Source organism: Peromyscus maniculatus, chromosome 16 (genome assembly GCF_049852395.1).
Source record: "Peromyscus maniculatus bairdii isolate BWxNUB_F1_BW_parent chromosome 16, HU_Pman_BW_mat_3.1, whole genome shotgun sequence".
NCBI lineage: Eukaryota > Metazoa > Chordata > Mammalia > Rodentia > Cricetidae > Peromyscus > Peromyscus maniculatus.
In genome coordinates this window covers 49,266,953-49,284,696 of record NC_134867.1, presented here as the reverse complement: position 1 = coordinate 49,284,696, position 17,744 = coordinate 49,266,953, and the positions used below count along the sequence as shown (strand labels likewise).

The following is a 17,744-nucleotide window of genomic DNA, read 5'->3' as shown; positions in this document are numbered from 1 at the left end:
ATTGGGATGGAGGGAGATAAGCTGTTTGGGAGAGAGCAATCAGAATGTACTTTATATGGATATGAGTTCCCAAAGACAAAACCCAATTAGAAAAATAATAAAGTCATATGTAAATCAAATAATTATTATAACTCTGATCTGAATACAAAAGTGCCCCAATATTATTTGTGATTTTAAAAATCTGGTTAAATATAATTATGTGTTCAACTTATTATGACTTCAAATTTTACTTTATTATTGTGCATGGGAAAAGTGATTAAAGGCATTTGAACTCTAACATAAATGTCACTTTTCAAATGAAAAATTGTCATTCATTTTTGTTTCTTAGATACCTCATCTCATTAAACAAATTAATATATATATATATACATATATATATATATATCAGAGAACAAACTGAAGTCACCCAACTTCCACTCTCACACACTCACACACATGCGCACATGTAGCACCCACAAAGAGAAAAGAAAATCCATCCTTTATTATAAAGATATTTTCTCATGAAACTTATTATGACTGACTTAAAAGCCCCATTGTGATCTACAAAGGCAAAACCAGGAGCATCTGCAAAGCAAGCTGCTATTGAAACCTAAGCAGCATTTTCTTCAAGGAAAGAATGGAAATGGGTACATATATCATATATACATGCATGCACATATGTGTATAGAAATATAAAACCAATTTTCGTATTTCATTGATTATAACATAGGTGGAGAGGTATGAGTTGTCCTAACAATACAACTAGGCAGGCTTCATTTCAAAATAAGGATTAAGCAATTAATAATTACAGGGGAAAAATTCAAAGACAGAACTCCAAAAACCTTATAAAATCAAGAGAAAATTCTCTTCTGAGAAACAGGACATTAAATACAGAGCTCTTTCTGGGTCTACTCTATTTCTCCACCAATACCTTCCCTCAACTGAGCTTTGTAAATGCATTTCCAACTCTCTCCTTTGTTTGGGAGTATAAGAAAGTTCCCTTTGTTCTCAAAATTGCATTTAGCACATCTACTGCTTTGATAGACTGGACCTTTGTAATAGCATACTTGATGCTAGATTATAGTTTTCATCAACCTATTCTTTTCCAATTATTGGTTGAGATTACACTCTGGCCTATATTATGGATGTACTGTACATTAGATTTACGTATATAGTCAGTTGCTACGGCTTTTCTAAAACACAATTGTCAAAATCACATACAATTTAGCTGTTTCCTATATTGAAAATGGTTACTTTGGCTCACATCAATTTTTTTTTCTCTGTGGATTTTAAATGTAAATATAGACTTAATTTTTCATTCAAACCTCACTTTTTTTTTGGCTAACCCTTACTTTATACCTCCCAAACCAGGAACTATGCCAATGTTTTAAAAAGTATACTTGCTTACTCTTCAAATGTGCTTGGAAGGAGATTAAAGCATGGCAAAAGAAGAGCCGACAAAGAAGATTTGTAGGCTAAACGAGAGACATTCGATGCATTTCACTGTCAATTCCAAAAATTTAAAAAGAGAACAAGAAAGGAAGGAGGGCAAACATCAGGCAGGAACGCTAAAAACCTTGAGGCAATAATTTCAACGTTCTTCGCGTCTAAGCCTTAATTATACTTATTAAATTATTGCATTAACATCTAACATGTAATGTTACTGCGCTCTGAATGTGATGCGCGCCACGATACAAATGGCTCTCTGAAAATAGTACCTCCACGGTAGCATTGAGGCGGACCAGGTTAAGAACCACTGGGGTCACAGTTTGTTATGGAGCCAACTGAGGGCTGACTGGTTCAGAAAAGGATGGAGGACATTAAGATGCTTCCTTCACAGCCCCACTGAAAACACCTGATCACTATCACCACACTCTTTCACCACACTCTTCCACCACATGGGCTGCCCGGAGGATACCGTAGGCGCTAGGAAACCTTGGGCACCAATAGCAAACTATCTTTTGGTTTTTCTCTCCTTGAAAATATTTCTGCCAGGTATGGTGGTGCTCATCTTTAATTCCAGCACTTGGGAGGCAGAGGGGAGCAGATCTCTGTGAGTTCAAGGCCAGCCTGGGCTACACAGTGAGACATGTCAGACTCTGTCTCTCTCCCCCTTCCTTCTTCCCCTTTCATTCGTATGTATTCATTCATGTTGTATGTATTATTAATCGGTATAATAGAGAGAATGAAATTGTATAATAGAAAATTACTTGCTGGGCTTAAAATTCCCCCCAAAATTATTTTTCTCTCAGAATTGGTATGGCGCCATTTCAAAAGGGGATTTAACAACATTCCTTAGAGAATAGGGGAGAAAAGCAGTTAAAAACGTCTCATAATTGAGATTCCATTTCAGTCACCAGTCAGATTCAGTGTGCTTTAGAATACAGCAATCCCAGCAAGGCTGCTTCTTAAAAACCTACAGACATCAAGACTGAGAGAGGTGAAATCACTTCTCTAGGACTTAAACTCTGTGCCTTCATCTTCTCACCCACACAAGAGCTTGGTAAATCCCATTATTTTATTTTGTTGTTAGGAGATTTAAATGGATTCTGTAGGTAGCTTAGTCTTAATAGTAAAACACCATTCCCTTCCACTTCAAACACATAGAATAAAGAGTTCAAGACCTTTTCTCCCTTGCTCCATGACCCCCACCCTCGTTCCAATATCCCACATATTCTGAGTTTAACAAACAGAAAACTTAATGTTTCCAAAGATGTTTTAAAACTTTAAAATGTTTTAACAGAACTTTAGTATTTAAAGTCAATGTAGTAAATTTTGAGTTTCTACTTGGAAAATGCATTATATATATATATATATATATATAACATTATGCATATCATACATATATATTATTTACATTTGTTATATATCATAATTATATATTAATCACACACACACACACACACACACACACACACACACACACTGAATGAATAGTGAGAGCAAATCCCTGCTTTAGACAGTGGGCAAGTATACAGGTATTAGAGGGCTCAGCTATTATTGGACATTGTCATTAAAAACAAAAACACTCAAGTAAGAAGTTATTGTTATTCCATAGGGGGAAGTGTTAAATTCTATAAAGTGATATTTAAATCACTGTTTAAGGACTCTCTATGAACCAGGGGTCTCGATAAAACACAGAAGCAGGGCAGTGAGCCAAATTTTACCAAATATAGATTATACCACTATGGGGTAAATCATGCCTGGGACCCACTGGAGATTGTTAGCACAGGCTACAAACAGAATGCAAAAAATTATTTGAAGCCCAAGGCAAGATTATGAATACATCTTCTTTGGCATAGACAAAGGTGAGTGGTTAAAATCAAACCGTTGGTCAAAATTCCTTGTAACGTAACAGACAAGGGTACTGTGGTATTATTTTGTTTGTGCTCTAATAAATAAAGCTTGCCTGGAGATCAGAGTGTGGAGCTAGCTACTAGAGGCCAAGCAATAGTGGCAAACACCTTTAATCCCAGCATTTGGGAGGAGGAAACGGGAAGTGATATGGCTGGGTGGAGAGAAGAAGTGATAAGATGGGGGGAGACAGGAGCTCAGCCCTTTCTTTCTGGTCTGAGGATTCTACAGAGCTAAGAAGTCTCTCTAGTAGCTGGCTCCTTAACTTCTCTGATCTTTCAGCATTTACCCCAATTTCTGACTCCGGGTTTTTATTAAGACCAATTAGAATTTGTGCTACAGGGTACCTTATTGCTTTGAATGTACACACTTCTACATTTTAAATGTGTGAACCAAGGGTGAAGAATGAACCACAGTCATTTCCTTATGTATTGGGAATTAAGTACAAGGTCCAGTGCATGTTACATAGGCAGGCTGCCACTGAGCCATGCATCTCTAGCACAACATAGTCAGTTTTAAATATCGGCTCACCGTATGCACATGTCAGAAAGTGGCTGCCATTCCTGGTGATTCAACTGCAGAGCCACAAGCCCATAACACTTTACCCAACAAGTCATTTAGTGGCCATTTGAAGGAAAAATGGGTTGCTGTTCAAGAATCTTCTACCAACAACCCTGAGAAAGATCAAGAAAGTTCCAGCACCTAAACTCAAAAGGGTCTGGGTTAAATTCAGAGGCCAGACTCTCATAAGTGTTCTGTAATGGCATACCTGAAGGTCAGACAACTTTTGAGGCTGATGGGGTCACAGTTGAACATAACCCAAAAGTACTGGACACATGTCTGTCTACAAAAATGTTTACAGAATCATCATGTATTTACTTAGTATTATTTTTGTTAGTGTTTGTACATAACCAGTCTAGGAGGAAAACCAAGGATCTCCTATTCAGAAAGGCTAAAATACAAGTCCATGAAAGTTGGTTGTCTGGATCCTTGAGCATCCAGTCCTTGAACTAGTATGTCCAGACAGTAGAACATATCATCTAAAACGATGATTCTATTGCCTTAAGATTTAATGTTTGCCTTATTGTGTTTGGACTTCATTGAGAACCTGTAACTCTTTTCTCCTTTGATATTGTTTCCTTTTAGAATGGGGATATCATTCTGTAGTAGTTTGAATCAGAATGACCCCCATAGCCTCACATATTTGAAAGTTTGGTTCCCAATTGGTGGACTCTTCAGAGTTTTTAGAGGTATGCCTTGTCACTGATGGTGGACTTTGAGCTTTCAAAGGCCCATGCCAGGCCCGGTCTCACTCTTTCTCTGCCTATATCTTGTAAATAAGACATAGGTTCTCAGCTACTGGTCCAATGTCACGCCTGTGTGCCTACCTGCCTGCCTCCATGTTCCCTGTCATGATGTTCATGGACAAATGTTCTGAAGCTATAAGCAATTAATAATTAATGTAAACATTAATATTTTCTTTTAGAAGTTGCTTTGGTCATGGTGTCTCTTCACAGCAAGAGAACAGTGACTAAGACACTTTCGTATTCCTGTCTTACTATTGAATTTTGGAAACACACGTTTTACATCAAGTTTATAATTTGGGAGCAACTGGTCTTGGGATGAAGCCCATCTTTGACTCTTATATCTGACTAAAATGATGGAAGGGAATCCAGACTTAAGACTTTTAAGTTGATACTAGGATGGGTTAAGACTATGAGAGCTACTGGGATGGAATGAATATATTTCTTATAAACTGGTTTAGGAGAACTCATGTGATTTGAACATACTCCCTCCAAAACTTGTATGCCAAGATAATTGTATCAAGAGGTGAGAACTTTTAGAAGAAACTGTGTCTAGGGGGCTCAGCCATCTTGAATGAGATTAAGACCATCCCAAAGGAGGTTTCACATCTCATTTGCTCTTTCCATTCTGCCTTTAGCCATGTGAGGTCATGGCATTTCTCAGCATCCTTACAGAGGGTGCATCTCTCACCAGCAATTAAACCTGCCAACACTTTATTCTTGGCTTTCCGAACTTCCAGAGTGTAAAAAATAACTGAGGCTTGAGTGTCCTTTTATAGCACAACTGCACTAGACACCATCTTCAGCTGATCTCACACCTGCAGCACCCCCTCTTTTCTGATAACTCTTGCCAATCTGCTCTCCTGGGCTTCTTGATAGATTTCTGTATATTTGATTCTGGCAGTTAATTTTGACTTCCAGGCACACATAAAGGTTAAGAAAGTAGGTTTAAAGTAACACTATTGGTACTCAAATTCCAGATCCTTGGTTTTTGGCTATGAGACTTTGGATTAAGTTACCAAAACCTCAACTTTATCTCAGTTTCTTTAACAATGGAATGGTAATAATTCATAGATGAAATATGAATTTCATATTTCACATAGTTAATATGGAGATTATGTCAATGGTTTAATTGCTTGGTATGCATTAAATGTCCTTTTAACATTGTTCTGCAATGGATTCATGAATATAAGCATTTTCTGTAATATATTTTGAAACAGTTTTTAGTTCATAGGTTACAAACTTCCCTTTTAGGATACCTGCCTCAGCGCCTTCTATCAGCAAACAATGTCTACCTGTTAGATAGTAAGGATATATCTTCCCTCAACATAAGATCTTCTACCAGTTGGCTTGTATGGTATTGTAAAGGCATGGCCTGACTTTCAAGTGACAGAACAGACTTAGTAGCTTGTATAAGGTCCTGCAGCCAAATGTGGGCAGCTGGGATTTGTGTCCAAGTTTGTGAGTCTAACAGCTTCCTGTCCCTCCCTTTTTTTTTCTTTCTTTCTTTCTTTCTTTCTTTCTTTCTTTCTTTCTTTCTTTCTTTCTTTCTTTCTTTCTTTCTTTCTCTCTCTCTCTCTTTTTTTTTTTTGCATGTAATCTGTGCCTATCAGAGGAAGGAAAGAAAGAAGCCATATAATCACTGCAGGGAACCATGATCCCTTTGAGGTGAAGCAATCCTAATCCTCAACAGCTCTGAGGGCCTCGAACCCAGGTCAGAACAACCCTGCACTATTCCTAAATACTGACCTTTCTACTTGTAGGAGGCAGAAGTAACCTTAGAGAAAAAATAATTTCTTAAAGAGACAAAGTCATGGAGCACAAATTTCCCATTAATTATGCCAATGCAGAGTGTGTCCAAAGTGCTAAGAGGAAGTTTATCCTTCAAAATATTTTTATATTTTTGTCTGGCAGAAACCATATACTAACATGTAACAGGCAAGTTCATTGACCATAGTGTGACCAGCTTTCCTTGCAGGAATAGATGGATACTCATAGTTTTAGTTGCAGGAATAGAAGACATTCCTTTGACAATTCAAAATAGAAAAATACAATGAAAAGAAAAATCTTGATTCCAATAGTGTCATTTTATTACTTGATGTGACTTCATCAATCAATTAATACATAGAGTACATAAAATTTTATTTGATTTTATACAAAAGAAAACAGGAAATCTAGAAGATCTGCATAACAACGAAACCATGAAAGGTAGATGCCTAACAATGGGAAATGTGGTTGTCGGTGTCTGGAGGTCAAGGGCATGCTGTCCTAGGAACACAGAAGCCACAGTGTTCTGCACATTCCTTGAAAACAGGAAGTGCCCTCATAGAACCAACTTCCAGATCTTGGAGTTTAGTTTCCTTCAGCATAAGCATTCATTCAATCCTTCATTCATTCACTCAACAACATTACCAAGCGCCTACCGGGTGCTGAACAATATGCCAGGAACTGAGGAAGTACCAAATGGGAGCAAGCTTAGGAGGAGCAAAACAAAGATGCTCCTGGCCTGGTGGAGGTCATCAAAGACCTCAGGCAACGTCACTTGGAGGTTTTGTCCGGTAGACATGCTGTTACTCACAGACCATCTGTTTCTCCAACCTTCCCCAGAGTGTGTTTGGCAGTTCTGGTCCCTGAATGCTTTCACAGATGGGAGATGGAAGGCGTAAGAGGAAGCGACTTAGACAGCTCTACTCACCAAGAAAGCCAAGGCTGGATTCGGGTTTCTGATTCACAAAGATTTAGGACGAAATTAAATGTTTATTCTTCATCCCAAGTGGCTATTTTTGTGGATGCTGCTGGGTAGATTGAAGAACTTCCAGAAAGGAGTTGAAGTCAAATTGATTGAGCTGATAGGGATGTGAAGGCATGCATCCTGAATACACAGAGCTCATAACCAGTACTCATTACTCAACCAAGATGCTGATGAGACCACACAGCCATCCTGTTTGTGGTGCAAGAATGTATTTTGAAGTAGAAGATGCTAGCCAAAAAAAAAAAAAAAAGCGTCCATAATTACAGGAATCTACTCTGTCCTCAAGGGATGAGTCCAGGAGGGAGCAAGGAGTAACTTCTTCATTTAAAATTGTTTAAGAATTCTCTTTTAAATTAACAAAAATTCTCAGCGGGGCACCAGATGGCCTGGAATGGAACTAGGGCCACTCATTATCCACATTCAGATGAAAGACATTTTAGAAGCTGCCTGATGTGAGCTGATTTTTGCTAATGACATAAACCATCTATTCTCTAAAAATGCATATCGGTGAGCTCTGCTGCCTGCATATTACCTCCCTAGCTTAAATTAAAAAAAAAAGTGTTTCAATGCTATCTCTCAAGACCATGAACTTTACTAAAAATGCTTTGAGGTCAAGGAAGATATGGAGGTGAAATATTGGGTTTCATAGCCTGGTCCTGGTCCTTGGAGGCCCCTGGGACTACATGGATGAGTGCCAAGGCTAAATCATGAACCGACTAAGTTCAAAATCAGTGCACTCTAGAAAGAGAAGTCTTTTTTTTTTTCCTTTTAAGATGTCGTAGCACTCTTTAAGAATATATACTGGAAAAAAAAATAAAAAACAAGAGTAGGGGTCATGTGGAAAAAAAAACAACTACATCTTCACTTTAAATTTACATTCATCTCATATTCAATGTGAACAAAAACAATCACTAGAAATTATCATAGTGTACAAAGCATCATCACCAAACTTCAAACTAATATTTTAGGACTATGATAAGCAAATAAAATGATTCTTCAACTTTTCTAGGGTCCTCAAATTCCAAATCAATTATATTCAGGTTTGAGTTCAGGGCTCGGTCTGATAATCTCTAAGACATAGCTTTTCTACAGACGAATTACAACAATCCTCAAGTGGATGCAGTGCTGTGGGAGCCACAGCAGACACACATGTAGAGAAACTGCTACAAGAACCCTTCCCACCAACCAACACACCCCACCACTCCTGCTGCGTAAGCCACTGTCACTGGGCAGACTCACACAAGGGAAGGTCACTTGGTTCATGTATAACCTTTACATACGTCCACTCCAGTGTGTATGATGGACTTACACGTACATGCAGTGTCGGAGATGTTCTTTGCAGTTGGAACTCAGATTCTCCATGCTGACCATTTAGCTACTGTGTCATGAACATGCATAGATTACCAGTTCAAACAATGCTCATACTGCTGCCTTCATCAGAATGTAAAAGATTACAAAAGAGACCAAGGTGGAACCGCTGTGAAAGCTGTGACATTTATTGAAGGGGAAACATGTTTGCAAATCACAATGCTGCATACATGACATGGCTCACAACAATGTCCCGATTTGGCTTTTCACAGGCTCACCACATATAGTCCCTCCATAAGAAAGAAAGAAAAAAAAACCCTGAAAGGGGGAAAACATTATTTTGCCATTATGTTTACAAATCCAAATGGTGGTTTCGATCAGAAAATCTATGCTTGACCACTAGGAAAGACTCATGTGGACTTCTCAGCCCCATATACAAACCTCTATTGGGAGACAATTTTTGAGTAAATGGCTTTAATAACCCAACTTGTATCTCATAACATGCCCAGCCAACAGCTGCAAGTGAATGGTAGACTGTCTAACATGCCACGTTGTTTTGGAGAGTCAATACAGTTTTTCATTTTTGGAGTAAGAAAAAATTCATCTAATGAAACACATTATACAGACTATATCTATAAAAATGTCCAGTTTGAATGTTCAGATTTTAGCTAATTGGATTTGGCCCAGTGAAAGAAATTTGAAGAAAACTGTAAAAAAATAAAAAATAGAAATAAAGAAATAGGAAAAAAATAGTCACACAGCTCTTACTGTAGAATTTAACCACCTATTTTCCTAAAAGGTATCTTGAACAGTAAACATAAAATATAAAATTTTATTTCCAGAACTTAGACAACTTAAAAGAGGAAAATACCTGTTTTGATGAGTAGAAAGAGAAAGGTAAGCTCAATCATTTTCCTAAGCTACCCGACTCTTTTCTCCCTTCACATTTAATAGAAATATCTAAACTAATGATTAGTGTTTGTGCAAGGGAGTCACTGGATTTTATGTCATTAGAAATTAAGAATGTGAAGCTGCAGCAGATTTTAAAATCAAGAATCTAATACTGTAGCTTATCTGATACAGGAATATATAATTAAAGATAAGACCCATTATAAGTGTAAAATCAGAAAGTTCTAGAAACCAAAGCCTAACTTGCTTTGCTCTTAGCAGCCTGATGTTATTTAGTAAATCATCCGTGTACACACCCCTATGGGTTTCTTCTACATTACCAGCTTATCTCATGCAAAAATTTTCCAAGTCTTGCCACTGGGACTAAGACTTGGCGATTGATTGGAAGTTGGGTCTTCATTTTTATGTCCCTGGCTCCAGTACTCTCCTCTCATTCCCTTCCATCCTGGAAAGTGTGGCATAGTTCATCTACCTGGACAAGCTATTTTCATAACTACTTAGATATCACTTACATTAGATATGAGTACAGCATTTCCCCCCACATTTTAACTTCGCTAACTTCCCTTTTGGTTGTTCGTCAACCCCACTTACTCAAGTGAACTGCTTACGATACCCAGGCTCTAAAACAATAAACTATTCAGACATGCTGGTGCCAATTCTCTATCTGCTCACTGGTATGACTGGCTTCTCTTTAACGCTTACAAAAGGGCTGGTTGGTTCCTCATCATCCGTGTCATTCTTTGGCTGGATTCACCACAGCTGCAGCATTGAGGGGAAGCCACTTGAACTTACTGTGCAACTAAGTCATGAAACCAGGAACACACACATATGCCACGCTCACTCCCCAAATTTATATACCTGATGCTGTTATAAACACAGGAATGCCAATAAAATATTTACATGTGTGCCCATATGGCAGTTTCTCCAGGCGAAAAAAAATGCTGGCCTTTATTAACGTGATCCCTCTTTTTTTTTTTTTTTTTTTGTGTGTGTGTGTGTGTGTGTGTATGTGTGTGTGTGTGTGTGTGTGTGTGTGTGTGTTGGTGCAGGTGTGTATGTAGGCCAAAGGTCAACCTCAGATATTGTCCCTCAGATGCCATCCTCCTCATGTGTGTGTGAGAGAAAGACAGGGTCTCTCACTGACTTGGAGCTCATCAAGTAGGCCAGTCTAGCTCCAGGTATCCAACTGTCCCCACCTCCCCATCACTGGATTACAAGCACTTGTACTTTTTAAATGAGGATTCTGGGGTCTAACTCAGTCCTGTGTACTTGAAAGGGTAGCATCTTACTGACTGAGCCATCTCCTCAGCCTATTGTTAAGTCAAATTCTCTGCATTCAGTCACTAATCATTCACTGAATTCCTAGTGTGATAGCACAAGGTAGCTATTCTGAGCCCTTAAAGGGCGGGGACGGGGGTGGGGGGAGAGGCCTTATTTAATGAACAGCAGCAGCAGGACATGTCAATATATACTTGAATTCTCCGGTTGGTTTGAAGGTAATCTCTTCCACATAAGAAGAAATGAAGAAAATAACTGAAATTCAGCAAGGGGGTAGGGAGAGAGACAGTCAGTGCCTGCTGATGCCGTGCCTGAGCCAAAGACTGAGAAGAGATATAAGCTGTAACTCTTAAGCCTCTTAAGTGGAGGAGAGACTTATTTTTGCCATTTTATGGACGAGAGAAAAGAGGCTTTCATTTCAGAATTATTTGCAATGATTCCTCAAGATACTTTGGAGCTTGTGCACCTAGGAGAGTCACCACAGGAAAACACTACTGGGATCATTCTAGAATTTGAACTATGATTTGAGTAATTTCAAGGGAAAAACTTAATGCTCACTGTCATCCTGTAGTTCAAATTACCAACCATGATGCAAATGTCTCTGATCTAAGAAACTACTTGATCCTCTGGATTGAGAAACTACCACCTTGAATAGCTATAAATTATGTTTCTTCTGAGATTTTTTTTTTTTTTTTTTTTTTTTTTTTTTGGTTTTTCGAGACAGGGTTTCTCTGTGTAGCTTTGCGCCTTTCCTGGAACTCACTTGGTAGCCCAGGCTGGCCTCGAACTCACAGAGATCCGCCTGCCTCTGCCTCCCGAGTGCTGGGATTAAAGGCGTGCGCCACCACCGCCCGGCTGGCTTTATTCTTTAAATAGTTATTTTTCCCTATGTCCAGAAATATCTCTCTTTCCCTCCCTCCTCCTTTTCCTCACTCACTAATTGTGTTTCCATGTGTGTGTGTGTGTGTGTGTGTGTGTGTGTGTGTGTGTGTATGTGCATGTGTGTGCTCACACATGCACACTAATGCATACTCATGTGGAGGCCAGAAGTCAGCTTCAGGTGTCCCTCTGTAGGCACACTTCCTTTAGTTTTTCTGTTTTGATTGCATGCTTTGACACAGAGTCCTCATTGGCCTATGACTCACCAAGTAGGCTAGGCTGACCAGCCAGCAAGCCCCAGGGGTCTGCTGTCCAGTTCTACCCAGTGCTGGCAATATAAGTGCATACTGCCACACCTGACTTTTTTACCTGGTAGATTCTAGGGCTCAAACCCTGATCCTCATGTTTGTGTGGCACAAACTTGACTAACTGGGCTGTATCCATAGTCCCTTCTATTTTATTTTATTTTGTTCTGATGTGTTTATTGAGACAGAATCTCCTTACATAGCTCAGGCTAGCCTTGGACTTGGAATTCTGCTGGGATTACATATATGTGCTGTCAACATTTTGCATGATTAAGATTTCTTCATACATTCCCCAATTTTTTTTAAGATGAAAAAAATTGCTATTATTCTCTATACCTCTCAATATTATGAAATAAGACCCTGTCACTTATGACTTATTTGAGGGGAGAACTATGAATTGACATAATCAAACATGAGTCTTGCTGTCTTGTTCATCTTTTATATTTAGATATTAAGGAAATCACCAGTGTTTAGATAAAAGGAAAAGGCACAGTGAGAAATTGACTCTTCCTAAAGATTAGTCCCAAAAGATACAATTCAAGGTCAGAATTCCTTTGATATGCTGTCTTAGCTCATCTTGACTTAATGCACAGGCGTTAGCAAGCTTCTTTTCACTGATTCTTTTCACAGAGTTTTATTCTTCTACCTTTACCTAAGAAGTCTTTCAGACTCACTGGCAAGTCTACCATTTTAAATTGTGACTCATAATTAAGGTAGGTTATTGTTAATTTCAAATTCCAATAGTGGCATAGGGACAAGATTTAAATTTAGCCAAATAATTGAAGTTGGACATCATTCAAATGGAAAATAAAACTTGAAAAGACATGAGAGCCCTTTTTTGGTTGCAACGGATTCGATTCTTTTTGCCTCTAGGGTAAATAATAGATTTTTTCAGAAAATGGGTCCTTGCTAGCCATAGCTCAACAAATGCATGCAAATGTACATCTGTGAAATAAATCTGTCACAGATGTGGCACCTGGAAATGAGGTCTCAACCAGGAAGCCATTCATTATCACAATAAATCGTATCAGTAATCTATGCAGACACCCATACCTCTTATAAAAAAAAAAAGTCTACACCCATACCTCTTATTAAAAAAAAAAGTCTAACAGGTATTTTAAAGACTAGCTTATATGAAAAGGTGATGAGTGTTTGATTGTATGTAGCACAGAAGGACCAACTCGCACATACTCTTAGAAGCTAATTTCCTTACATTTGTGTTTAATCTGGAGAAAGGCTTTGCATGGTGCCCAAATTTTATGTCTGAAGGCAGCTCAAGTGTTTGAACTTCATTATTTTAAAAACAGTATTGTGCCATGAAGGCCTTTGGACCTGCCTGCCCTTCCTAACTGCCTGCCTATTCCCAGAGACAAGGTGACTGTCAGTCTCTTGCCTCTAAAAGTTTCCTGTTCTTGTCCATAATTACAATGACATAAGCTTGCATCTTTGATGTCCTTCTGAGTAGCGAAGGGACGATTCTGCAATACAGAACAGTTGGCAGGGCTCTCTACACTGGCCAGCCCCAGAAGTCTGCAGCACTGTTAAACCTCCCATAGCCCTCTCTCCTCTAAGTCAGGCTCCATCATCACTGTGGCATCTCCAACACCCAAAGGAAATAATGACGAGAAAGAAAAAAAAAATCTCTAGAGTCATCCTAATTTTCTTACTCCCACTCAGTTTCCTCTGTCCTCCTCCAGTCCAGGTCCATGGACCAGTCCTCTTACCTATTGCCACCATCCACTTCCCTGCCCCCAAACTGGTGTCAGAAGCCTACCAAAGAGCGGGAGACAAGGCATCTTGGGAAGGGGGAGGCTGGAGAAGTCTCCAGGCAAGGAAGAATAAAACAGCTGACATGTCTTCAATGTCATGTCAGGACGTGGTACTCTTAACAGTGACAGCCACACCTCCACCACATTCAATTTTAAAAGTCAGAAAATAATTTCTTCCTTAATCTGTCAGTGTTGTGGTTATACTCATATATAAAATTACTATATAAAGCACCTAAAATAAGAGTTCCTTCACCAAACTACTTTATATAAAATTAAATGAAATATCATAGCTTAATGAAAACAGAGCCCTATGCAAAGTAAAATAACATGTATGTTAATATATAAGATGAAAGTTACTGTTCTTGAGATAGAGGCTAATTTGAAAGTGGTATAATTAATTAGCTATTGTAAGAAACCTACTTTTGTATAATATACTCAAATTTAGTAATTACCCACAAGCCTTAATCAACCCCATCTAGTATGATGAAAAATTCAAAGAGCAAAGGAGAGAAATTCCAAGAGATGTATCAGACTTCTTCCCGCATGGAGTATCCTTTTAAAACCAAGTTCAGTATCTTTTCATGGGCAGTATGTTGCTGCCTTATTCCTAGCTACAAGTAAGTGATTCAGCTTACTAAGTTGATTATTCCAGAATTTTCCAAGCAAGAAATTTAAGCTGATGAGTGTTTCCAGAGTCACCATCCAGTTCCCTTTGTGAAAGAAGATTCTAAATATGCCCTTTTCAGTCTTCAGCACCTCATCAGTCCTCCACGGGCTCTCAAAAATGATATCTAGCGGTTCTGTGATGACTTCGGCCAATTCATTAAGTACTCTAGGATGCCAGCCATTGGGACCTGTGGATTTGAACATATCTGGGTTACTGAGGTTCTGTTTTACCCATCCTTCCCCTAGTCCATCATGGATGCCTGTTCCTGTCCTCAAGTCAGGCTTGTACCTTTCTGGTTACCATGTAGACTTTTGAAAAACAGCATTCAATGCTTCTGCTTCTCACACATTCATTTTCTCTTTTAAGATAATAAATGGAAAATGCATTATATTCTTCTGAAGCCTTTGGTTTATTTTTAAATGTTCCAATTTTTTTTTTCTTACGTGTCCCTTGTAAGAAAAGGAAAATGAAAACCTCAAATCTACCTTGTAGTAGTTCCAATTTCTCAGTCACATTGTTCAATGCACGCATTAGCAACTTTTAATCACAGAGCCTAAGTTGACATCCTGAAGATGCTCCAAATGCTAATGGTTGGTTGCCTGTCTCACATGCAAAGGGAACTTTTGTATTCAACTTGTAGTTCAGAGTGAATGCATCTTCTAAAATAGAGACGATTCACAATCATCTTTAATCATCATTTGTATGCATAAACAATGACTTCTTCTGCAAGGCATTTCAGAAGCGTGAGCTGGAGGTATATGAATAAGGATTTCTGTGAAAGCAATAGCCTAGCAGAATGCATTTCCTGTGTGGTCATCAGCTTCTAGGGCCTCAGGTTTATATTACATGAATCATCTCCAAGTTCTGACAGGTGTTGACACTCTTCACCCCTTTATTGTCACACTGACTCCCCTGAAACTGAAAGACAGCCGCTGATGGTAGCGTTCTGCCCATCCATTACACTCTGTCATGTGCTGAGATGCCCCTGCAGGCCCAGGATGGACAAAGGAGAAGAAGAAAGGAGCAGTTAAAGGGACAAAGGAACCTGAGACTTGTCCCTGGTTTGGGGTTTCTTGGATCTGACTGTTTGGTTTTGGGTTTTTTGTTTCGGGTTTGTTGTTGTTGTTTGTTAGAAAAAATGTTCTTTGGGGGAAGGTTGTATATATTGTCTTTTCCCACTCTGTCTCGCTCCACCCTTATACTGAAGTTTATTCTTTGAAACTTAGCCATGCCCCCGAAATGCAAGTCATATTGCAGATTCCATGAAGACTCCTTTAAAGACCAATTCTACACATCTATGATTTTTCTCAAAGCATGGCATTCTCCCCCTTGCTCTACAGTGGCCACCTGCAGCTAATATGTCCTTATCTGTGAGTCCGAGAGACACCATCAGGCAACTTAAGCTGATAGGAAGTATTACTGACCAAGCTTAATCATTCTCCTTTCCAGAGAGAAAACTATTTATAGTCCTGTGATTTTGTATTTGGCTCTAACTCTAAGAAAATCTTACTAATAATTATTATATTCAAAAAGTCACCTTTTAAATATCTAGCCTAATTTAATACCTCTATTAAAATCACTTCCTGTTGCAATCTGTGGTGGAGTAATCTTTAATCTATCTTGACAAGCGAAGTTGTTGGGACGGTCGGGAGGGAGGGGGGTAAGGTGAAGTCCTAGAGAGGGGAGATCATTGAAACACAGGAGGAGTTGTTTTTTTATCATTTTGTGATGCTGGAGTAAACAAACAAATGACAAGATATTAACAACACCTATTATATTTACTGTGTGGCACAGACAGCTTGGCTGTTGGTATCAGGAAGAAGAGCAAGTAACAGAAAGAGCCTTAAGTGGGGATGTTAGCAGTCACTAGGAAGAAGACAGATGCTGGCTGAGAAAGAACAAGTCCCTTATCCACCTGCCCCAGACAAGGTAGAACACTGGATGAAGTTAGCCAACCAGCCTTCATGGTCTCACGTGTTCCAGGAACATATGAAGAGAATAGATGCCTTGGACAAGCTATCAGCCTTCAAGTTTTGACAGTCTCACATTAAACTTATTTGGAGACTGGGAGGGAACATGAAGTCATTTCACAAATCTAACCACAAGCCAATAGCCTCCAAAATCTCTCTTGCCTTTGGTTCCACAAATGCAAAGCAAATTCATTCCGCAAGCTGAGTCTTGCAATTTGATAGTTTTCCTTCCTGAGGGAAGAGGGTGGGAGGCTGACAAACAGGATTTCCACAGCTAGGTCATGGAGAGCTTCAAGTTGGGAGAGCAGCCACAGAGAGCAGTTATTAGCAGAGCCCATGTTGCATCATGACTTGGGAAATGTTAATATTTTCCCTGTTACCAATGCCCTTAGTGCTCTGATGGCTGAGACACATTGTAACATCCCACAGCCTAGTCCTCACAGGTCCCACTCAAATGAGCAGACTCAGAATCCTGACTAGCTAGGCAAACAATGAAGACATCTTAATAGCAAACATGCATTCAGTAATACAGTTCTCATACCTTGCATTTTTTTTTTCATTGTTCATTTTCCATCTCAACTACCTGGCATTCTCCTACAATGAAAAATGGGTCTCTCTTCATTCCACCTAGCAAAGTATCAATACATTTGATTGATATATATTGATATCATATCATATAAATCATAGTCCTTTGTGTCTTTTTCCTTGGTTATAGTGAGCAAGGCTGACTTTAACAGTCATGAAAGTGAGATGAAGATGTATCTCCATGGTAGAGTGCTCACCTAACATTATGAGGTATGGACTTCAATTCTCCATATTACAAGAAGCGTTAGGTGGGGAAGAGGAGAAAAAAGAAATGAAGATAAGAATCATGAATGTAATCTTGTATCTAGTATGTTCTCAAACTTCTTCAAATCCAACTTCAGGAAGAATGAATACCGCATTGTTTTCCGGTCTTAATACACAGGACAATCCAAGATGAGTTTGAAGGAAGGGAGGGAGGGAACAAGGGAGGGAGGGGGAGGGGGAAAAAGAGGGAGAGGGAGAGAGAGGGAGAAGGAGAGGGAGAGGGAAGGAGGGAGGGAGAGAGAGAGGAGAGAGAGAGAGAGAGAGAGAGAGAGAGAGAGAGAGAGAGAGAGAGAGAGAGAAAGAGAATATTAAATTTCCTGCGGGGTGAAGTAATACATATCTGTTATCCTAGCACTTGGGAAATAGAGGCAGACTAGTCTCTGTAACAGAGACCAGCTTGGTCTACATAGGAAGTTCTAGA

The 17,744-nt window shown here is 39.1% G+C and overlaps 1 protein-coding gene across 3 annotated transcripts in view; it reads right to left on the bottom strand.

Moving 5' to 3' along the window:
* Positions 1–17,744, bottom strand: part of Samd5 (sterile alpha motif domain containing 5) — a 400,983-nt gene that overhangs the window by 342,589 nt on the left and 40,650 nt on the right. The window contains exon 2 of one of the 3 annotated variants that reach the window (XM_006984441.4): positions 8,861–14,691. The exons of the other annotated variants lie outside the window; for them this stretch is intronic. Coding sequence (XP_006984503.1) covers positions 14,629–14,691 — 63 coding nt within the window. The 3' untranslated portion in view covers positions 8,861–14,628. Of the gene's footprint in view, positions 1–8,860; positions 14,692–17,744 lie in introns of those variants that run through there. 3 annotated transcript variants of the gene reach the window in all.